Genomic DNA, 23,426 nt, shown 5'->3' with positions numbered 1-23,426 from the left:
GCCTGACGAAGGCAGAGGACGGTTTTACACAGGACGATGAATCCGGAGCGCCCGGCTGCTGGCTGCAGGGCTCTTACCCCCCGGCAGCCATCTCCCCGCGGTGACAGGACGGTAGTTTTGTACGGCAGCAGCCATCTGCAGCGGGACGAGTGCTGCCAGTCCTCCGGCGTGCACACGCCCTGGTGCGCACGGGGTTAATGGCCAGGGTTCCTAGTGAGTTCAGGGGGATGCTGTCGTGTGTTTAGGGTTGAAAGGAATGTTTTTATTAAAAAAACAGGATCTCGCAAATCCTATTTCATTAACGGCCAGGGCTGCTAGTGAGTTTAGGGGGGTGTTAACGTGTATTTGGGGTTGAAACTGATGCTTTTATTAAAAATCTCGCAACGCTGCTTTGAAGAGAGCTGCTTTATTGAGGAACCGTCTTCCCGAGCACCCCCGGCCCCTTTCAAACCGCCCCAACGCGGGCGAGGGGCGCCCGGACGTCCGCCGGCCCCCGCCGCCGTCGGTCCGCAGCTGCGGGGCCCTGTCCCTTTAAATGCTCGGCCCCGCCCCGCCCCTCCCCCACCGGCTCCTGGCGCGGCCCCGCCCCTCGGGTTGCGCAACCCCGCGCGCGGGGGGGGGAGAGGGGGCGAGGGGGCGATGAGGTAACGGCACTGGGGGGGGCGCTGCCCCGCCCTGCGCGGCGCCTTTAAGAGCCCGGGTCACGTGACCGCAGCTCCCGGCCTGCCCTGGGCGCCGGGCCCCTCCCGCACCTGTTAGGGGCGGGGCTCCCGACGAGCCTCCCGCTCCCCCCCCTCCAGCGCCCCCCCACTTTCCGCCGCGCATGCGCACGGGGCGGCACGGCCGGATCACGCATCCAAAATGGCGGCCGCGATGGACGTGGATACCCCCAGCGGCACCAACAGCGGCGCGGGCAAGAAGCGCTTCGAAGTGAAGAAAGTGAGGCCCGGCGCGGCGGGGCGCGGCGAGCCGCGGGGGGCCGGGGCCGGTCCCGGTCCCGGTCCCGCTGGCGGCGAGCGTGGCGGGGGCGGCTCCTCGGTGCCTTCCCGGAGCCGGCCGCCCGGCCTCACACCGGCGGGGCGGGGCTTGCGGGTGGCTTGGCGTGCGTCCCGGCCAATGGCAGACGAGCGCGGAGGGGGGCTGGCCAATCAGCGGGCGCGGGCCGGTCCTGTCAGGGCCCACCAGGCCGGGGGCTGCCGCCTGCCCTCAGCCCCGGGCGGGCACCGGCGGCGTCGTCCTCGTCCCGATCCCCGTCAGAGGCGGGGATGCCGCTGGGTCAGGGTGCCCGGGGCCGCACCCAGCCTGGTCCTGAAACTTGGGTCTTGACATTTCATCGTGTGGAAGCGATAAGGGTGCTGGGAGGTTTATCAGTGCTGCCTGGATGGGCAGGTGGAATTCCTGAGAGGTGAATACCTCCTGCCAGCCTCCGGGCGGAGGAGTCGGAAGGTCGCTACTCACCCGTTTCCTACAAGATCTAGTAGTACCACGATGACTTCTTATATTGGTACTAATATTGACGTGGTGCCACTTAGCAACACTAAGGGAAGGGATAGAAACACTGAGATGTAAATGGAACACGCTACAAAAGATACACTGTAGTGCAGTCAATAGAATCACGTACCGAAAAAGTAGGAAGAAACAAAATACCCAGACTACTTACGCGGTAAATGAAGACTGTCACGTCTACAAATATACCTTTGGGTTGCTTTGAATATAGAAGGCAAACCCATCTATTTTGCGAATTTACAGAAGACATGATTCTGGATTTTTTTGGGGGGGGAGGGATGAATAAAAAGGTGCTGTGTTTTTCTGCATAGCTCGTGTTAAAAATCTCATTCTGAATCGGTTTTCTAAAATTGCCATGGATTTTTTTAGCCAACCCTTCCGCTGAAGTAGCATGGAACAGAGAGATTCCTCTTTTCATTTATATTTTACCTTTGAAAGGTTTATTTGGCAACGCTTTCAAATTTTTCACTTTTGCAAAAGAGATGGGTCAGGAGTCGGTGACGGGCAAAGTTAGAGGTGATTCTGGTTATTGGCCCCAACCGTTACTAGCAGAACTGGTGCAAATAACGGAAATTCCCCGTAACAAAATAGCGTCTGAATTGGCCTTTCTCCAAAGTACGGTCCTTTCCATCAGAACTGAGGATGTGGCACGAGGCACATCCTTGTCTATACATCTCAAATAAAAATGCAGGTGCTTGCGATTGTTTGACAAAAAATAAAAAGGGGGCGACTGAGGGAGGTATCTGTTTCTGAGGTTGGGTCTGAGAGGTATGTGTGAAGGGAATGTACCACTGCTTTCCAGTAACACTTCAGAAATCATGAGAAAGAATTACTCCGGAGTTACAAGATTTTTTAAAAATATGCCAGCTTTTCCATTTCAGAAATGAATGGGATCTAGAGGAAGAACAAGAGCTGTCGTATGCTATAAATTGAGTGAAAATTATGTTTTTCTTTTTTTTCCCCCCTCTCTAGTGGAACGCAGTAGCTCTCTGGGCATGGGACATTGTGGTTGATAACTGTGCCATTTGCAGAAACCATATTATGGATCTATGTAAGTAAACGGTGGGGAAGAGAGCTGACGGTTCTGACGTGTACATGATGCACAGCTGAAATTTCCACTGTTCAGGGCATATTTCAGTAAATCCAGCTTTCAGTTCAGAAATAAGTCTTTGCAGAGCAAATACGAAGCTCTGTTTTATGTAACGCTGAAGTTCTGTAATCTCTTTTTGTGACCCCTGTCACTGTACTGTTTTTCCCATACCCTTTTCTTCTAAAGAATAGAATCACTTGGTACTGTATCTGCAGGAGAGATGATGGTGCCGAGTGTATTTTGAATGCAAACAAACAAAAGGAAAGGAATTGATGATAAAGAGCCAGTAGGAAGTCAAATTATTTAGGGTCGACAGGTATTGCTCACAAAGAGAGGCATTAGAGATTAGGGCTGCGGGTGTTGGAACAGGTATCAACTTTTTGATGGCAACCATTAGGAATAAATCTTGTGCTGCTTTCTGTGTCCGACTGGCCAGAAAAGGCTCAGACCAGTGACTTTTTTTGACTCCTCATTCTACAAAAGCTCCCTTACAGAAGTTAGTTTGTGTTATACTATAGGGAATTTTTTGACTACCTAGAAAATTAACTGGTTGTTTACAAACAGGATAATCAAATACCAAAACTGAAGACCAAGTATTGCTTCTACTGATTCAATTTTTTTTTTTGATGGTTTACTAAAAAAATCATGCTTGCTATGTTGGAAAATAAAGTGATAATAGGATTAAAAACAATGTACAAACATTTCTATTGTGAATATACAAAGTCACTGGTTTTAGTCCTGTTAAGGATTGGTAACGAGTACAAAACCAATTATTTTTCCCTCAAAAATTTGGCAGGATATTACTTACGCAATAACTGTCCACCTTTTTTTTTTTTCAGTAGCGAGGGACAAAACACCTTTCAATATACCCCAGATAGAAATTTGTCTGTATTACTAAAACGGTAGGATTGTTGGACCTCAAAAAGCAAGACCTACAGTGTGTGGGAAAGGCTAGTCACGATTCCATTGTGATAGCTTTGTTTCTTTTTTTTTTTTTTTTTGTAGCCCTTGGAAGTACAGGTAATGGTAACATTGTCAATAAGCCTGTATGAAAACAAACAAACAAACAAAAAAACAGAAAAGTTTATAGTAATGATTGCTGAGAGATGCGCCTGATTTCACATTATAAGTAAACATTAATTACAAAACTACTTTCATAAGTTTTTGTTGTGTTTTCTTTTATAAAAAAACCGCACACTAACACAGGGCTGAAACTAGGTTAAGCAAGTTGACGTCTTTGTTCTGGGACAGTTGTGTTTGTATTTTGAGCCAGCTACTTCCTATCCATCCCTCAGTTTATTCTTGGTTATTAGAAAGGGAATGATGACACTAAAAAAAGCAAATGATAATAATGATTTTGAAATACACCAAATTCCTTTGGCATAAAAAGGTACTTTTAAAGTACCTCTAAACCGTACCACACTGAAAAGTAGTTGAGGTGGGCACTGACTACAACTTAGTCTCTCGTGTTTATGATTTATTAGAGAGGAGAACATATAACCGACAGGTAAATGAAATTTGAAAGATAAGTTAGAACATTAGATACATTTATCAAATTTACAAATGTAAAGGGCAAATATATGCAGCCCTGTAATTCAAGATAATACTTCAAAATAAATGGGATATGTTGTAAGATAGCGGATTTCAGTGTGTTTTGTTCTATGAATCTGCCTCAAAATTAATGCTGCCTCCTATGAGAGACCAAATGCAGTCTCATTTTTGTTATTTCTGTTAAATGGCAAATAGGAAATAAGAGGATGAGGGGAAGATGTAGAGGAGCTGTAAAGAGTGTGGACAGACATTACTTTCCAGTAGCAAATTTATTCTGTTAGTTCTTAAAAATACATATTTTATATGTATATATATCCCATATATATGTATATATATCCCATACATTTATATGTATATATATCCCCTACCAAAATTGGGGTTGGGTGAGGTTGAAAGTGCATAGGTAGGTTATGGAAAAAACAGCAAAGGAAAAGCAGATGGGTAACTTAGGTTTTTTTCTTTTTCCTTTTTTTCCCATCTTTTTTTGAGTTGCTGAAGCATAACATGTTATTAGTTAGGGTACGAGCAACGTTATGAAAAGCCTGAACTGCAAATGGTGGACCAAAATTGACAGTATACAGAGTAGAAAGGGTGTCTAAATTGGTGTTCCGAGATCAGTGTTGGCTCTGGAGTTACTTACTTCCTTGTTACAGGTCATTAATGATGTTAAGCAACGCTTTAATTAGATTTTCAAACATGAGATGTGAAGTGATTGGAAATTGAGGAAAAATTACCAGAATGTACAGGGAAGAACAACACAAGGTTCAGTTTGATAAAATGCAGGGTACAAATGCCTCCCTCGCCTAGTGATGAAGAGAAACCTTAAAAGGGCAAACATTAAAAGAGTGATAAGTAACGCTGGTCACGCTAATGGAAGATTGTTAACATTATAAATCCAACATCTAAAAACTAGGATGTAACAATGTTAAGGTTTCATGCAGTCCTACCAGTGCATGTACATCATGACTTGGTTGTTAGTAACATGGACAGAGGATTCCCCTGACCCTCAATACGGTTTATTTTCAGCACATAGAAGGAATGAGTAGATTTTCAGTGTTTTGGTTTTGTTCTTTTCTGGAAGGACTCCGGTCCTATTTAGATTTTACTTAAGCAGTGCTCCTGATTCCTTCAAAAGCTTACTTTTTGGTGTTATCATTACAGTGTGGCAAGTTGAGTGTTAGGAAACTCTGTGATTGGGTTACCTTCTCACCTGGAATGTGGAATGCAGTCCTGTAAGGTGTCTAGTGTGCTTTGAACTGTATGAAATGTGCCATCCAAATAGCGGTCCCTTCCTTTGATAGTAAGATGCAAAGTACGAAATTTGATAGCCCAGTTTCACAACGATGGACAAATTGGTTAGAATCCAAAGCAGAATCTCAGGGTGCTTAACAGGTTAGTTGATTTTGGCTTTCTGAGAAGAAGAACAGAACAGAACTAAGTATATAAGGTTTGCTAAGTCACGTATATATAGTTTGCTAAGTCATAAGTGAGTGTGGAAAGTGATAGCTGTGTACAAATATTTTGGGAGTGTGATACTAAGAGGAAATGCTGCCTGTCATACAAGGGGGCTATAAGTAGAAGGAATCATGAGTATGATAGGAGGAATTTAGTGTGAGTATTTAGAAAAATCTGTAAATAATTCTTAAGAAACTGAGAAAATCGGAATGGGAAAGTTCTGAAAAATATCTGAAATTTGAAAAACAGAATTGGAGAACTCAGTCAATATTTTGTAAGTAAGAAATGTACAGGTTTACTAGCCTGTTTTTGTTGTTGTTGTTGTTGTTTTTCTGTCTCTGGTTTAAAACAATGTGTGCTGCTAGCCAAGGTATGTGCATTTTGTTCTGCTCTTCCCAATGAGTCAGCCCCTTCAGAGCATCTCTTTGCACCTTGCTTTCTAAAGTTAAAGGGGACCCATACCGTGGTTGCCCTTGCTCAAGGGGAAGCCATTTTGAAGAGCTCTGTCATCAAATTTAGCTGTGCAGTGGGCTGTTGCTGCAGGAGACACGTACTTGACTTCTGATACCTGCCATTGTGACTACTTAAATCTTGGGGTACTTTGTATAAACATACAGGGGGTTTCTGCAATAGAAGAATGTGGAGAGGGATGGTTCTTAGATGCTAAGATTCAGAAGTTGCCATTATGCAACATGCATTGCTATAACCTCCAGTGTTGAAACACTTCCATTGTCTCTTTCACATTTATTTACAGGTAGCTCGAGTTTTAGCTCCAGATACTCTGCCAAAAGCAAGGCAAAAGAAGAGGAGTTCAGTATTCCTCCAGTACCTGTTGCTGTCTGTCTCATGCCACTTCTTTTGGGTCAGCAGCCAGAAAGTAGCTCATCTTTCTTCCGTAGCCAGAATCATCAGCTTTCATTTTCTGATGGAGGCTGTTCATTTCTGTTGTTGCATAGTTGATATATTGACCCTTTTTGAAATTAGGCGAGTGGGAGACCGGGAAGTGTTTCAGCTTTAGGGATTTCTTTTTTTGGCAGCCGAAGGTAGTAGTGCCAGCAGTAGTCTCCAGCCTGTTTGATGAGGGAGTTAAATCTGGATGTCTTGTTGGGAGGGCCTTACATCACCATGAGAGAACTCCTCTTCAGCTATTTCTGCAAAAGTTCATCTGTCCTCTTAAGCTTTTCGGGCTGTTATATTTTAGACTGCACTTGCTGGTCAGCAAATGACACTTAGATGAATTCCGGTCCTGCTCCTCTCCTGTACCTAAACCGTCTGTCTTCCCTCTCATTCACACTCAAAATGTGGAATCCTTTAAAGCCTGGAAAAAAAACATCTGGGTTGTGATCCACAGGGCACAGCTAACAGGTTAGGGCCATGTAGGGAGTAAAAAGGCAAAGCGACATAAGAATGGGCTAGAGGGACTTCAGATCTAATATGCCCAATAGCCTGTCTCCAGCAGGGAAAGAGGAGAAACAAAATAAGGGTACCGTGTGCTGCAATATTTTCCTGGGTTTCACAGACTTCTGCAGTTAAAGTTTGCTTGCCAGTTGACTTTTTTTTTTTGCTTCAAAGGGATTTCCTCTCCTTCTTTCACTCCTCATCTTTTCACCATTTTCTGTTAATGTACAGACTCATGCCAAATATTTCAAACTAACATTACATGTAGGATAAGCTGTAGGACCATGAGTCTGTATTATAGTAACAGTGAGATTTTTGCAGCAAATTGTAAACAGGTGCACGTTTCACCAAAGTGATTGAGGCTCTTCAAGGTTCTTGAACGTCTTCCATTTTCTTAATCAGATTTAGTTTTATTGCTACAGGTGTTGACGGCTTAAGGCATTAAGTCATCAGACTTTTCAGCCGTACTTTTCAGCTGAACTGGTTTTGTTCTCTTCTGTGGGCAGGCCAAGGACTGAGCTTTGGACTTTCTGTTGTGTATCATATCTAGATGTAAAACACACAATTAATAGAGGTTCGTTCAAACCATGCTGAACAGTTGTTGCTACTGAGCTTCTTTAGACCTGAGTCTTGCTGTGAGTAATTTCCCGTGACTGAGGTTAACCGATCTCCCTTGCATGTCATGAAAAATTGGCTTTTCTCTAACTTTGTTCATCTCCACAGCTGAAAGAGAGTAGAAAATGGAGGAAGGGATAAATAGGACAGAAAAAATAAGATCATGTTTTTCAGCTAAACCTGTGGGGCTTGAAAGTTTTTTGAATTCTTAATTCGTGAATCAAATTCCTTTTCCTCAGAGCATGTTTGAGCAAACGAAACACAAACAGCGAATTGGAGCTCATTTAGACATTATCTTTGCCAGGAAAAAATATCTGCAAAAAAAGAAAGCAACAAGCCCATGTATCAAATTCTAAGCTGATCGGCTATCAGCACGCCTTTAAACCATTTTGGCTTGACTTTTAAAGGAAGCATCCTTTAGCAGACAGGTAGATTATATCGTTGGTCACAGGTTTGTGCTGGTGACTGTGGAGGAGTTGGAAGTGTCTTTTTATTCTTCTGAAATTTCTTCTTGAGCTGGACCAGAAGTAAATTGTTCAAGCTCTAGAACAGAGAATCAGGTTGTTGGATTTATTTTCCTAGAGCAGTTCTTCCTTCCTCATTCTCTTAGCTGTGCCATCCAACACAAAACATAAAATCTAACCCAATGCCAAAAGTAGTCTTTATCCTTTTTGGGGTCATCCCATGTCAGCTGTCAGGTATGAAAAGGTGAAATACACATTCTAAACCTTTTTTTTTTCTGTTATGTTTTTGGTGGTATACTTACCTGTCATAGGAGACAGACAAACCCATCATTACATGATCAAATTAATTTACAAATTAAACTAATGGTACCAAGCGTCTGAGAAGATGAATGAATTTATATTCAGAGAAACCTGGATAAGAAATTTAAGTAAACTTTTCTTCAAAGCTCTGCTGCAACTGATAATCAGAACAGATGCATTAAAACACAAGAGGAAAAAAATAAAAATATTTATCCTTCAAATTTGGAAAACAGACACATGCCGCTGGTGGAAGAGCTAAGTACTGCTGCCATCTGGAACTTTGGAATATTAAAAATGTAGAGGAAGAAGGAAAGTGAGATGAAATATATTTTGATCTAATAATTTTAGAAAAACAGTATGCATGAAACCAACTGCTCCTGACACTTTCTGATGTAATAAATGCAACAAAACAGCCTCCCCTGTTGTAATGAAGGAGTCTGTCGGCTGGTGTTGCACGTACATCTTCTCCTGTATATATGTGTTTAATTTTTGTTTTCACAGGCATAGAATGTCAAGCAAACCAAGCATCAGCTACCTCTGAAGAGTGCACAGTTGCATGGGGCGTCTGCAATGTAAGGGAAACTCTTTGATTGCTGAGCTCGTCTGCAGTGATGTTACCCCCTTTTTTCATGACTTGGGACAAAGCTAGTTCTCTAAAATGTTTCAGATAACCCACTAGAAAAAAAACCTCCACACACACAACTTTAAGCACCATCTGTTTAGTAGTGTGTATAAAGGAGAGATAAGGGAAAAAAGCTAAGTGAGAGTTCGAGAGGTATATGAGGAAGACACAGAAGAGAAGGGAGGAAGGTGCGCCTTTATCTATACATTCTGGAAGCATAACAGATCTTTAATTTTGAGAAGGATTTTCCTGATCAAGGTCCTGCATAGGGACTATGCCTTTCATTTTTTTTCTTTCCAGATAATAGGATTACTTAAATGTCACCATGCTTGATTTGTCTTTATGCAGGCTGATTCAAGGAATCCATATGGGGTAATTAGGTGATTTGCTTTCCCTTTTGGAGGCAGACAAAGTCGGTCCTAGTGTGTAATCTCCAGTTCTTCGTTTGTGGCCATATATGCTCCTTTGTACACGGTCCCACTAGGACGTGAACTCAAACTGCCTGCCTCTTAGCTAACCTGGACCTGAGCTCGAAGACATATTTTCCAATAACGGAATAACTCCCTGTTCACCCATCCCATCCTCACTATGCTGTGGGATCAAGTTACAGTGAGATAATGCTGAAATAGGATTATAAATGTACCAATTCCATCTGTAAAGGACAAGAGCAAATTTTTAATCATATGAGAATATTTTAGTGTCAAAATGAAGATTTCTGTGTGCAAAAGTTACCATGAATGGAACCTTGTTTTTGAGTAGCTACTTGGTGTATAGAAGAGGGTGTCTGTACTAGGCACAGAACAGAGATTTTATTTTTTTCTTTCTAATTTTACAAGTTCATTTTTATTCAAGTGTTAGTTTGTCCAGAAGATTGTTGGGAGAGCTTTAGCATGTACATATACATATCGTCCTTGCTACTCGCTGTGAAACCCTCTTTCTTGTCTTTCTGATTGTGCTGCTTATCAGCATCTGCTCTGCCAATTTTAGCAGCTGCTAAACTCTGCGCTCTCTCCTTCATCAGAAGTCAGTTGCTTGCCACTGCACGTACTGTGAAACGGGCTGCCTGCTGCCATTTCACTCATTTCATTTCTCTCTGAAGATGCAGACCAGTTCCTTGGTTTCCCCAGTGGGCTGGATGATCTGTCCTCCCCTCCTTTGTCTGCAAACACTTGCTGCTCTTTTCTTACCGCGATGCTTTCTGTGGTAATTTTTACATGGAGGTACGTTAGTGTGTTCTGAAATAATGTGATTCGAATTTTCTCTTCCAGCATGCTTTCCACTTCCACTGCATCTCTCGCTGGCTCAAAACTCGCCAAGTATGTCCGCTGGATAACCGGGAATGGGAGTTCCAAAAGTAGGTATCCTGCAGAGATTTCAAGATGAAAAATCTAATTGCCCTCCTGCTCATAGAAATGAATGATGTCAGATATGAGGGTAATCTTGCATTTGTGGGTCTGAGGGCATAGTTGCTGTTGGGAAAGGGTTTTTTTCTTTTCCACCTTGATGTATTGTGACCTCCCTTAGTCCCGTGGTGGTGAGGAGCTCTGAAGGAAGCCCAAGTAGCTGTGGGGTACATGGGAGTTGTAAGAAAGTAGTGATTTCTGTCGACATTCTTTGTAAAGAATAGAGAGCAGAAGAGAAATGGAATTCACTGACAGTGGAGCCTCAGGTGAATACCATAGTGCTGCATGAGCTGTTTGGGTTTAGAAAATGACCTGAATTTAGCTTCTGTTTCGAAGCTTTTATACCAAAATGCCAGAAATCTTGTAGAGTTCCTCTGTATTGTGACGATTTGGTTTGTAATTCTAATAGGACCTAAGATTAATACAGCTATTTCCCGGTATCTTAAATGTGGGTGTCCACATAGCCACTGCCACAGCTTTGACCCATTATTCATCACTTATACTTTCTTTTTTATTTTGTATTCTTCGTAGGCCTCTTGTTACAGTAAGAATGGGAAACCCATGGGTGGTTTTTTGAGGGGTAATTGTATGTTGGCAGTGGTTAGTAAGTTTGTCACCTGCTTCCTTCTGTGCCATTTCTCTCTTCATCTTTTTTTCTTAACTGTGGATTCATGCTCCTTTTTCTTTCCCCCTTTTTAAAGCATATTAACTCTAACTAGAGTCCGGATTAAAACAAAGCAGAACGTAATATAACTCTTCAGGATTCTCTTTAGGATCTAGTTCACAATTAGCTGTGTCGTTGACAGGACAACTTGAGAACCAGAGTTTTGATATTAAGATGTTTTAACGAAGACTTAATGAAAACTGAGCCCAAGTTGTCTGGTTAGTGAGTGATGTTGCAGTGCAGCGTTAAGAGGAATGGGGGCGTGAATAAATATCTTCTTACGGGTGCTCAGTGGTACGTCTGGGGACGTTACAGGCTTTGGCCTTGTTTTCACTCGGTATATTTGACGTGGGATTCAGGGCAAAAGATTAGGGTACAGAAGGTCATTTGCATGTGAAATCCTGGGGAGGCTTGAACAGCCTCTCACCTAACTAGTGTCTAGATGGGCTTTTGGGAATAGTGAAACATGGAGAACTTCCTAAGGCTTCTATAGCATAGCATTTCACCTTCACCTGGTTTACGTGCAAATCATTTTGTGATACAATGAGAATAGTATGTCTAAATCAGTGCTAGTATTAACCTTTTTTTAAAAAACAAACAAAACATTAACATGTTGTATATTTGCAGGTACGGACACTAGAGATGGTCGTCACGCTTCTTATGTCATCATCCTCAGTTGTTCGTGTCCCTATAGGTTTGTCTTAGCAACTTGAAAAATCAGTAATGTATGCCATTTAACCTTAATTTCTCCCTGTTGTATACCATTGAATAAAACCTTGCTGGAGCCTCCCGTCTAAGTGTGCCCTCCTTTCATGAGTGGAAAGTCGGTGAACGAGGAAGGAGAATTATCTGTAGACTTCAGCCAGGGCACCCTTAAGCTGGGCAGCTCTTCCTGTCAGCGTGCCCCGCTTTTGACTGTGGGTTTGGTCGTACTCCCACGTGATTCAGAACCACGCCTCTGGCCCTCTGAAGTCAGCATCGAGCTCCATCGTGTAGTGCGCTGGGCGCGGGACGTGCCTGGCTGAGTAATTTATGCAAATGGCATTTCTTGTGGACATGCTTCTTGCGGCTGAGCTGAAGTGATGATCTGTACAGTTAGGGGTTGTGTCGTTATTAGAAATTATTCTCTCTTGCTTCGGCTCTCTAGTTTGACTAAACCAGCTCCCCTACAGAGGAAATACTCAGTGCCTCCTTGCAGTTCCATCTGCTGAGCCTGGGAGATGTTAACTAAACGTTAGATTTTTATTTATTTTTTTATCAGTGGTCATAAAGCACTTCTGTGTGTCAGGTGCAAGTAAACTTGGGAAATTCACCTGATAGGTTGACTGCAGAGCTGCAAATAAGCAGCGTATGAACAAACTCATGCTGGGTTGGCTTTCTACTGGCATTTTCCCAGTTCAAGCCAACCCACAGTTCTTACTGGCCAGATGTTGTGACTGAAAACTGCATCATGCTTTGTTCGGTATCTGCTGTGCCGACTGGTGTCCTCTTCGCTGCATCAAAATTTGGCTCCTACCTTGACAGCCTCAGCAGATGCCAGGGACTTGAACAAGGTCAAAGGAATCCTTCCTGCTACAAAAGGCTGTGTGTCCCTTCACGTCCGCAGCGACAGATAATGGTAAATTTCTTGCGTTGGTTATTCACGGTGTTACCTTTTCATCAACACATTTTTCCTATTTATTGAGGATGGGAAATCTGATAGCTGATGTTAAACGTTAATGTACTACAGCGACAGGGAATGAAGATCGTCATCGATGGAACCCAAACTTGCAGGTTTTTCAGTAACTGCTGGAGCTTTCTTTAATCTGCAGCAAGCAAATATCGGGATTATTTTACCAGCTGGTGTCAGTGCTCTGAGGTGATACGGTTTACTGTTTTCCACCCTGAAGAAGAAAATGGAACAAGCAAAATCAGGAGAGTTTTATCGCTAGACAGCTTATTTACACGGTTCAGTTGGCAGAAAGCTCATTCTGAATTTACAAGGTAGTTTTGGTGGGGGGGACAGGAACGGAGCAGAAGAGAGGGGAAAGATGATCTCAGTGGTGGTCAAAGCATTCATCCAGGCAGCGGGATAGATGGGTTAAATGCTGTTGCCTGGAATTTGAACTCCCATCTGAATGTCCTGCCCAGACAACTAAAATGTCAGATGTCCCTGTTTGTGGCAGTCCCTTTTGTTTACAGCATTGGATTTCTCAGGACCTGGAACCCAGATGCTTGCTGATGGGGGAATTTAATTCCTCAAGAACTTTGTTTTGGGTCCAGCTACGTTGTTCTGGTTTTTCAGTCTCCATATTGCCCTGAGCATATTTTTTCGGCTGGGGACAGACACGTCAGTGCAGGCATTTCCCTCTCCTTTCTGGCTTTTCAGCTGCTGAAGGTCAAAGCATCCCCGCCACTGGTTCACCTGCGGTGAAGCTCTGGGCTCTGTGGTGACCTGAGGCAGCTCCAGCACGTGGCCATGCAGTTTTTGGTAGCGTGCGTTAAAGGTTGTGTTTGGGGGGAGAGGGAAAAGCTTCAGTGAGCGATCTAAGAGAGCAGCTCTGTGGTACGGGGAGCATAAAGTGAAGGGAAGAGGGATCTGTTTTATCCCAAGGCGCAAAGAGCCCTGTTTCTCCAGGGCACGGCTCTTGCTCCGACTCGCATCGCTCTGCGCTGCCTTTCCCAGCACAGCCCCATCTCCGCAGGTGGTGGGAGGGGGAAGACCCCCTAGTCCCCGCTGTCCTTCTTCTTTTTTCCCAAAGCAACGCTTGCTGCCATTTGCACCTGCCCCTCCTTGAAAGATACAGACAGGCGTCCTGGGGGTGGGAGGAAGAGCCAGACACGTTTCTGTCTATGCTTGGGGGAGGAAGGTGTGCAGGGGAAAAGGGCGACCACGTCAGTGCCGTTTGCCCGCTCTGTAAGTGGAGAACGTGTCTGAATTGTGAACCCAACGTAAAATCAGGAGGGGATGGCGGTTCAAACTGCACAGAGCTGCAGCTGCCCAGCTGGTGGAAAAACAAGTCGCCGATAGACCTGCAGCAGAACAGACAGCGGTTTTGACATTCCGCTGCTTGCCCCAACTTTGCCAGCTGCAGTGCTGAGCAGGCCCTGCGGGGAGGGCTGGGGGCATGCCGCTGTGGCCGGACAGCAGCTTCCTTTCCTGTCCTGTGGGGAGGAGGCAACGAACTTCAGATGCTGCCTGGCATCAGCAGTGCCTGCTGCACCGAATCCCTCGCTGATCATTCATAAAAACGTCAGAATCAGGTGCCGAGACGGTGTATTCCCTGCTAGATACCTGCAGAAGTAGGAGGGGACCAAATGTACGTATGAGAAGTACGTGAAGACGTGCAGAAGTCCCAGCGGCGTGTACCCCTTGTGGAGGAGCCCTGGGAGCTGCTCTGACTGCAGCGTGATGGTGGGACCCCAAACACACGCGCGATCGTACGCCATGGGGAGGAGAGGCAGGAGCAGCCTCCCGCATCCATGTGTGCAGGCAAGCAGGCGCCGGAGTCTGTCCGTCCTCCCCTGCTGGCTCCTTGTGAAGAAGCTAATGGCGTCCTGAAGTATCCTGGGGCCACAAAATGCTCAGCAAAGCCGGGGCGAAGGGGACCCAAGTAGCACCGGCGTCGTGCAGTGCCCATGCGGGCAGACGGAGCTTCCAGGAGGGGAGCGACCGTGGGGTCTGTGGGGAGATGCGCGCTGCTTTTGAAGAACTCCCACCTCTGGGCACATCAGGGCAGAAAATGGCAATGAAACCACTTCCCTGACTGACGGCCACTGTGGTTCATTCCCGTAGCTAAAAATGAGCAGACAGGAGAATGGGCGAGAAGATAACGTGAAGAGGAGAGAGGCAGAGACCAAGGCACTGCTCTCGTCAGCGAGTAGAGGTCCTGGTGAGCAAAGGCTCTTCGCTGGGAAGCTGGCACGGCCCCTGCTGCTCCGCGTTGCTCTGGGCACTGGTGCCCCAGGTTTGCTTTCGCCTGGATGAAAGCTGTCTCACCTTGGAGCCCCCCAGGCCATGGCTGGAGAGAAGCCGAGGAGATGGCACTGCTGAGGGTGGTTTCCTACAGCAGGTTCCCAGGGGGGGTGGAGGGGATGAGGAGGATGTCTGTGATGAAGCATCCCTTTTCTCCCTGCTTTGCTTACCCCATTATTTCCCTCTCCCCAAAAAGACTGTGGGAAGAGCAGGCTCTTTTCTGCTTTTGCTTTTGCCTTCCCACCACCACACGCTTTGTGTAACTTCATTTTCTTCCCCCATGCAACGGGTTTTGCAGCGAGCCTCTTTTGCTTTCCATGGGGCATCTTGGGCACTTCCCCGTGCTGCTCACCACCACGCTGCCCCCATCCTCCACTTTCCCCCTCTCTGATCTGGTTCCCACGTAGGTGCTGAGGAATGCTTGGTGTCCTTCCACCCTCTGCCGCCTGAGGGAGGGTTGGTGGGAAGATTTTTGTCTCGCCTGGGCCAAACCTACAGCTGATCCCAGAAGTCAAGCTACAAGTTGCTGGAAGGTCTCTTTGGTGTCTCCACCGCTTACCTCCTCCACAAGGGTAGGCTCTCAGCCTGATGTCCCACCTTCTTTAGGCTGTTCTCCAGCTGCTCCATGTCGGATGGGGAAGGAGGTGCTGCCCAAAGCTCAGCCCTGTGACTGCAGAGACTGACGGGCCTCCTCGTCCTGCCATTGCCAGCAACGGGCAGAGCTGCAAGAGGTTAAAAATAAATAAATAAATATGCATTTGAGGCTTCAATTTAAAAATCTGTTGATAATTAACAACACCTGATGCTGGAAAGGCTCTATGCAGGCAGTGAGAAGCGTCGCGGCCTGCTTTCTAGCTGTATTTACCCACACCCAGACCCGCAGCAGCCTGTGGTTTGCCAGTTTGCTGCCTTTTCCACACGGCTTGGTCACCTGCTTTCTCATTCCTCATGTGAAAGGCGAGTCCTGGCCTCAGTACTCCATCATGTAAGCCAGGAGAAGGCACAGCAGTTGCCTTTGAAAAGCCACCAGGGGTACCCATGTTGTAGGTGTGTATGTAGGTGCTGGGGAAGGGGATTAAAGGAGGCCTTCTCCAGAGGCACAGCCTGATTAGTCTCCTTTTCATCCTTCCTGCACGTCCTAAAAGACATCAGCTACTACGCAAACGCAAACAGGCATTCGTCTCCCATCCGCTTGTTGGGAGGTGGCATTTCCTTGGAGCATTTTCTTCCTCGCAGTTGTATCGGATGCATGGGAATGAATCATGTTGACATTTTAGACAAGAAACATTATGATTTTTTTAATGCAAAGCGTCTCTTTTTTAATGTTTGGGTACCTCCCTCTCCCCCCCACCCCCGAATTTCAGTATTGTGGCTTTTTTGATGGGTGTGTGTTTGCCACAATTCAGCTAGCAGCTGCAGCCCTTTCTATAAAAGTTCAGCTTTGTGCAGTTCCGGTGCGTAAGTCACTGCATTGCTCACAAAATCCTTCACTCGCCTCGGGGTTTGGGGTGAGGGGAGAGAGGTGGTTTCGGGTGCCAGGCTCGGGCATCCCCCTGCTCCATGCCAGGCGAGTGGCAATCACCTCCCTGCCAGCCACCAGCTCAGTGCAAACCGAGGTGGCAGGAGCTAAGGACGCAGGAATGAGACACCACATCCTCCTTCAGGCACTTTAGGAACACAGAGGAGGAGGTTTATGACAGATTTCATTGTAACCACGCAAGATCTTTTCGAAAGGGCTGCGGTAAATGTGGATCCCCACCGGTGTGCTGGACATCACCATCAGGAGGGTGAAATACGGGAGGTCTGTGTTGGCCTTGTCTCAGGAAGTTTTTGAGTATTTCCCAGACCTTGTCCCTATTCCCTCCTGCTGTCTCCTATGAACATGGGCCTCTTCTCCAGTCACCGGCTGTTGATAAGCAGCAGACTCTTCCTTTAGTTAGTTTTTGTGGTCCATACGCTACCTGCCTCTAAAACCTGAGACTGACACCCAGAGGTGTTCCTACTGCTGATAGAGAAACTGAACCCATCCTTATTCTGCTCCACTGTTGCATACAGCATCTCTCTCAACATCTGCTTTTACTGCTTCTGCAACCGCTGTGCAATATCTCTGCCCTGGGTTGCTGCCACCTCCAGCACCTCACCTACACGGCCGGTCCTGTTCAGAGCTGGGGGCCTCCGAGCGGGAAGATGGCGTCCAGGAGAGGGGGACACGGCAAATCCTCAAACTCTCAAGCAGCAGCAGCAGCAGCATTTGTGCTGAAAAACAATGTTAGAGCTGCAGCCATTGCTCGTTTTTGGCTGTTTCCTCAGCCCAGTGCTGTAGGCTGCGCTGGCAGAACAGAGCCACGGGTGATGACAGCGGCCTCTTTACATCCAGGGCTGCTGCCACTGCTGGTGAACCATCTTCTGAAGCACCAACAGCAGCTCCTGGAAAACCATGTGGCCTCATTTCTTTTCTCCTCCCCCACTTGCCTCTTCCAGGATCACCACAATTCGGCTTATTCCCTTCTGCTCGCTGGTGACTCAGTCTCTCTGAGTTGTCTACAAATGTTGTAACTTGGTCAACATCCAGCCACCCTGGCGAAGGGTCATCTGTGAGCAGCCAGCCGTCCACGAAGCTGCCACGCCGGGGCTGTGTACGAGCAGCCTGCGCTGGATGGGAGGCACCTGAAGTCGCGGCTTGCTGATATTCCTGGGGCGAGGAGGGTGACCTCAGCCCAGCTCCTCTCTGCTGCCCATAAATCACATTAGAGTATATCAAAGCCCTGAGCTGTCAGCGCTACCTAGATGTAAATACTATAATTATCCTGGGTAAAATTAACAGTTTATCAGACTTCCTGTGTCGAATCTTTTTATTACAGGCTGCTTTTTTTTTTTTTTTTTTTTTCCTAACACAGATTTGATTTGCCATGGACTTTATGTGACACTGGATTATAAATCTCTGGGTTTCAAACACTACCTGACATCACGAGCTGTTGCAGCAGCTACTTGGCAACCTCTCAGAAGCTTATTTTGCTGAGGAGAAGGCCTTTTTTTCCCGGCTGCCCTAAAATTTGCAGGTCCCTTTCAGAAAAAGGTTCACCTACGTGGCGATGCCAGATCCGTACCGAGGTCCTGAGGGTCCCAGGTGGAGATGCAACCCTAGAAAGGTGGAGGAACAAGGCTGTGTTGAGGAGCACCTGGTGTGGTGCCCGTGCTGGGTGTGGGCTCCAGCCTTCCTCATCGCTGGCACAGCAGAAGGTGGCAGCTTCATGTGCTGAGCCCAAAGACCTCCCCAGCCCACCATCACCACCAGAGGCTGCCATCACGGTGGCCTCCACGCCAGGTGAGGCTGCTGACAACGTCTGTCAAGGTGTGTGCTTAAAGCTGAGCCTGTATAAAGCCGTGCTCATATCAAAAGTTGTAAATAACACAGGCTAAAGCTTCCTGATGATCGTATCGAGCGGCACGGTTCAAGTCATGTGAAATAATCTTTTTTTTTTCTTTTTCTATCAGAACAAATGCAGCTGAGCGAAATGCGTCTGGCAAGGAGGAAGCTCCCCGTGGCGGGAGCGTGCGGCAAAGGGCAGCGCCGTGTCCTCTGCCGCCCGTCCTCCTGCAGCAAGGGGCGGCGGGCAGCCTGCGCAGGCATCGCCCCGCGGGTTACAGGTGCCAGATAAAAAGAGGAGCCTTTCCACACACACACACACACACACACACACACACACACACACACACACGTCTTTGTGCCATGGTAGGAAACGAGCAGCATTATTGCTTTTGTCCCAGCGGAGCCTGGAGCTGCGGGTTGGTCTCAGATGTTTTTCTTCCCTTTGACTCTCAGCCTGCTCGGTGTATTTACAGCAGCTCTTCCCCTGCTGAAGGTGATTCAGAAAATGAAACATGACAAAACAAAACTCATTTTAATAGCCTGTCTTGGCCAAGACAAACTAGGGATATAGCTGTGTTATTATCATGAGCTGGAACGCAAAGCTATTTACTTCATTAGCAGGAACGACAACAAAATAACAACCCATAATGTTGGCAAGGGCAGAGCCAGATCTAAAATATTGCATACAAAATAGAAAAAGATCTGGAATAAATTCCTTGAGCCAGATCTATTCTTTTTTTTCTTGGACAAAATAGGCTCAGAAAGCTCCAACTGCTTGTGAAAGGCTCTGCGGAAAGTACATTTTTATGCAGTGTCTGACTGTGCGGAGAGTTGGACCTTCCACATCCCGAGGAGATGCCACCAGTCGAGAGCTGGGGACATTGAACGCTGACACTTTATGACATGGGAATGCTTGAAAGCTGGAGGCTGAGCAAGGACAGAGTTGAAACTGCCAACCGAGGAGGGTTTACACCGTGAGCAGACTCTGGGCCTGGAACTAGGACTGGTCCTGAGCTTGTGTTTTCGTTCCCAACCACTGGAGAAGCAGAGCTGAGCAGCTGCGAGGGGCAGTAAGAGTAGGCTGAATTCTTATCACAGGGCTAACGTATTTGGGTTGTTTTTTTGTTTGGGTTTTCATTTCTGATTTTGGATGGGCTCTCGATACAATTTCCAGAAGTCTTTTCACTGATTATGGGTAACTTCTTTCAACATTTCATTTCAGAGGTGGATCTGCAGCAGCTCCTCCAGCAATGTGGACGTGCAGGGGTTGCCTTCTCTGGAGAGGACATCTGACCAGGAAGTACAAAACATTAGGACAGAAAGGAGAAAGATCTGCAGTAAATTCTGTTTATCTTTGAAAGAGGAACAGTGTTTATCTGGTCTTAACAGCATAATGTCCTCCAGTTTTGTTCCAAATTTTCCGTCTATCTTGGGCTATCTTTTGCATTTTAAGTAGATCCAGCTGTCCCTAAATACCCCACGAACATACCTGAAGACAACATTTACCGTACCCCCAACATCTAAAATGTCTTCTTGTTCTTCCTCAGTCCAGTACAGAAGCCTCCTAAAGCAGCCCACCAAACAGTCCTCCACATGAGGAGCCCATCCCTCTGTGGGATTTAGATTTTCTTTCTGTTTGCTGGATATTTGGTTCAAATGCCCTGTCCCACACCCCCCCATCTCACCAGCCCTGCCACTGCTTGCTTCCTGCATGCCTGCAGGCATTGAGGGGCTCTGGTGAGCAGGCTGTGACTGTTGGAGGTGTCCAAGAACCTCATGGAGCTTCAGTTACCGGCATGGAGAGTATCCAAACGGGCATCACGGCGTGCCAGGCTGTGCATGCCTGGGAGAACGGCTCGCTCACGAAGCGGTGGGTGCTCCCACCTCCCCAGCTGCAGAAATACTGCCCCGATCTCACGTAGCTATACGTGCTTCCTCTGAGCCAACCGTGTTCAAGCCAAAGCTAGGAGGAGATAGAAAAGCTGGCAGAGCTGTGCTGGCTTCGTTCTTTACTTGGATTATTTCCATCATTTATTTTTCCTCACGCCTCTGCTTTGGGTCCAGACGCAGGATGAGCCATTTAGAGGTCATCACTTGAAGAAAACAAGGTAACGGATGTGCACCAGAATGGAGGTGCCTTGAGATATTTAGTCCACACGTGTGTCTGCACATCAAATGGTGGTCAGAGGAGGAGTGGGAATGGAAATAGGTAACAACAAGTCCTTGCTCTGCCTTTTTGAAAACATCGTGTGAAGCAAGGTGAGCTAAAATCTCACAAACACCCATGCTTTCTCGTTCTGACTCTGTGGTCTCTTCGCTTGGTCGGCCTCACCCTCAGCCTCGGCTTTCTCACATGCAGACCTGGGAAGGTAACATGAACAACCCCAGCAGCACGGGGTTAGGCACGATTACTCAGAGCCTACGGTGCCCGGGAGAGAAGTGCAATGCAAGCACTTCTATTATTTGTGGTAAACACGTACGGTAATTATTTAAGGTTCGTGTGTTTGGGTCGCTTTCTAAGGTTGGTTTTAAAAAAAAAAATCAGTTTTTGGTGACAATTTCTTAAAAACAAGAGCTAAGGCAGGGAAGTTTCTGCAGTGAGTCACGGCGAGATCAGAAGCAATTTATCGGTGACTTCCCGTCGGCAGCTGCCTGTCCCGAGCAGCCTCTTCCCGTCCCGCTGGATGCCTCCGGGCAGCTGCCCGCTGCTGGTGTCAGCATCCAGCATCCCCCATGCACGGCCTGAGCCGCTCACCTGCCACAGATGGATCTCTTTGCACGTGTCTTTTTTCCTCCCCAAAATATACTTTTTTTTTTTTTTCTTTCATGGATTACCCGGAATGTAAGAGAGATTTATGCTGGGTCTCAAGTGTAAGCTTCTCTTTTAACAAAGTGTGCTGTTTGGATGTAAGGAAAACCAAAAATCAATTTGCTTTATGCTCTATACCCATCCCCTCCTTCTCCTCACGCGCTGTCAGAAACACAGACTGAATTAATTGCAGGAACATCAGGCACCAGAGGGGTAGGGAAAAAAAAAAAATCAAAGCCTTGTAGTACAACGGTAGCAGCGTTTTGTGTTCTCTGGGGTTTTCACTCGCAGCACTGCTGCATCCTGGTTTTAGTTGCACAGAATTTAATGCCCATTTTTCTTTTGCTAATTCCATAGCAGGGAAGTGTGTTTGACATTTGCAAAAAAAGCTCAGAGGCCTCAATGCTCCTCGAGTCGTGGGTAGGAGCAGGGGCATGGAACGATTTCTGTTTTTGGTTTGTGAAGAAACCAGGGGCTTTTCCTGGCTTTCTCCCCTCCGGTGCTGGTTGAACAGAGAGGCACTATCCATCCGTACCAGGGTTCCAGCTCCTGGAGTGAGGGGATGACATCAAAATTTTTTCTCTGTATTTTTGATAAATTGAACTTCCAGTCTTTCATCATACTGAGAGGAAATGTGAAAGCGTCACCAAGAAGACGCCTGCTCGAGTCCGTGGAGTGTTGGAGCTCTAGCTCAAAGAAGACGTGCTGCATCATGCATCTCAAGTGAGGCTTATCAGAAGGGTTTCTCCTCCCGGTTGGAGAAGACCATGGCTGGAAAGCAGGTCGCCAGCCCATGCATGTGGTGGAGGCGTGGGAGCCCCATAGCCTGGTGCCCCTCTTGGTACTGTACCAAGGCCATTGTGAAGGGCATAGGAGCACTGAGATCACTGCAGTTCCTACCTGCTCATTAGTTTTTTAGAGTGGGTGACTGAGGTGATGCCGTGGGATGCTGTAGAGGCAACCAAAATGCTCCGATAAAGTCCTCCAGGTACCTGTGTGCCAAACGCCTTGCAAAATGAGCGAATCTACCATCATTATAGGCAACCAAACATCTTAAAGCATACGGTGATGAATGTTCTCAGCAGAAGATGATTGGACTTGGTGATCTTGAAGGTCTTTTCCAACCTAGATGATTCTGTGATTCTGAGATCATCTCCATAGGAATAACCTCAACTTACAGCAGGTCAGAGCCTGGACTTGTCAGTCCCTGGGGCCTCTGGAAAGATCACTAGGAAAAGTCAGCCCAGTGGCAGGCATTTTTCAGCTCTGAGCACGGAGCCCTTTCTGATAAAAACACAGCAAGCAGTTAGCGAAGTCCAGATTACTCATTTTGCCATCGGTGTATGCTCCCTCTTGCATGGAAGGATTTCCCTGTTCTCCCCAGGGCATTTGCAACCCCCGTACCACGACGGGAGATGATTCAGGCATTTCAGGAACTCTCTCTGGATCCTGCTGCTTTAAATTATTCACTTCCTCTTATCTTTTTTTTTTCTTTCTTTCTTTTTTTTTTTTCCTTGAGCAAGTGAAAGTACTTTGCCTGTTCTTGCAAGATGGGCTGTGCCTACCCTTTTCCCAGGACGGGCGCTGGGACCGGGAGAAAACTCCTGGTTTTACTACCAGTGCAAACACAAAGTGAGACACTTTGCAAAGGTGCGTGTCCCGGGAAACACTCAAGACAACAAAACAGTTCCAGGGCTCGGTGTCTCAGCAGCCAGCACCGGTCCGGGCTGAGTCACTCTGGAGCTGTCACAACCCCAGGCGGCTGCCGCGGCAGTGACCGGGTGCCCTCCCAATACCTTCGCCGCGGCCTCTCCCATCGCCCTGCTGGCATCAGCAGCAGAGGTAATGCAGAGTCACCAGTGCTTTGCTCTTCCCGTGGCTCCGCCACGATGTTCTGAGCCTGGCTGGCACCGTGGGATATAGCCATGGGCTTATCAGACGGCAACAGCCCCGCAGGATGGACAAACTCTGAACAGGCTGGAAGGTCTCCTGGCTCTCTAGGGGAGCTCCAGGTCACACAGCCTGTGCAATTTTGTGACAGCAGCATTTGCCACTGTTGAAAACTGCCATTCCTGGGAGACACAGAGGCATTCAAAGACCCTAAAGGAAATAAACGTGAGTAATATGGGCTGTGGGGGTAGCCTTACTCAGCAAAGCACAAAAACAAAGACCATGGGGTTGCTGTGAGGGTAGGGTTGAGCTTGAGAGGCACCTCAAAATCCCA

The 23,426-nt window shown here is 46.8% G+C and overlaps 1 protein-coding gene across 1 annotated transcript; it reads left to right on the top strand.

Moving 5' to 3' along the window:
• Positions 1 to 778: 778 nt before the first annotated feature.
• Positions 779 to 11,858, top strand: RBX1 (ring-box 1). Its single transcript, XM_048069904.2, has 5 exons — positions 779 to 939; positions 2,479 to 2,557; positions 8,881 to 8,951; positions 10,270 to 10,355; positions 11,696 to 11,858. The coding sequence occupies exons 1-5, from the start codon at positions 862 to 864 to the stop codon at positions 11,706 to 11,708; spliced, it is 327 nt and encodes a 108-aa protein (XP_047925861.1). The 5' UTR covers positions 779 to 861; the 3' UTR covers positions 11,709 to 11,858.
• The last annotated feature ends 11,568 nt before the right edge of the window (positions 11,859 to 23,426 follow it).

The sequence above is a fragment of the Anser cygnoides genome, chromosome 1 (genome assembly GCF_040182565.1).
Source record: "Anser cygnoides isolate HZ-2024a breed goose chromosome 1, Taihu_goose_T2T_genome, whole genome shotgun sequence".
NCBI lineage: Eukaryota > Metazoa > Chordata > Aves > Anseriformes > Anatidae > Anser > Anser cygnoides.
This window is presented reverse-complemented; position numbering and strand designations above follow the sequence as displayed.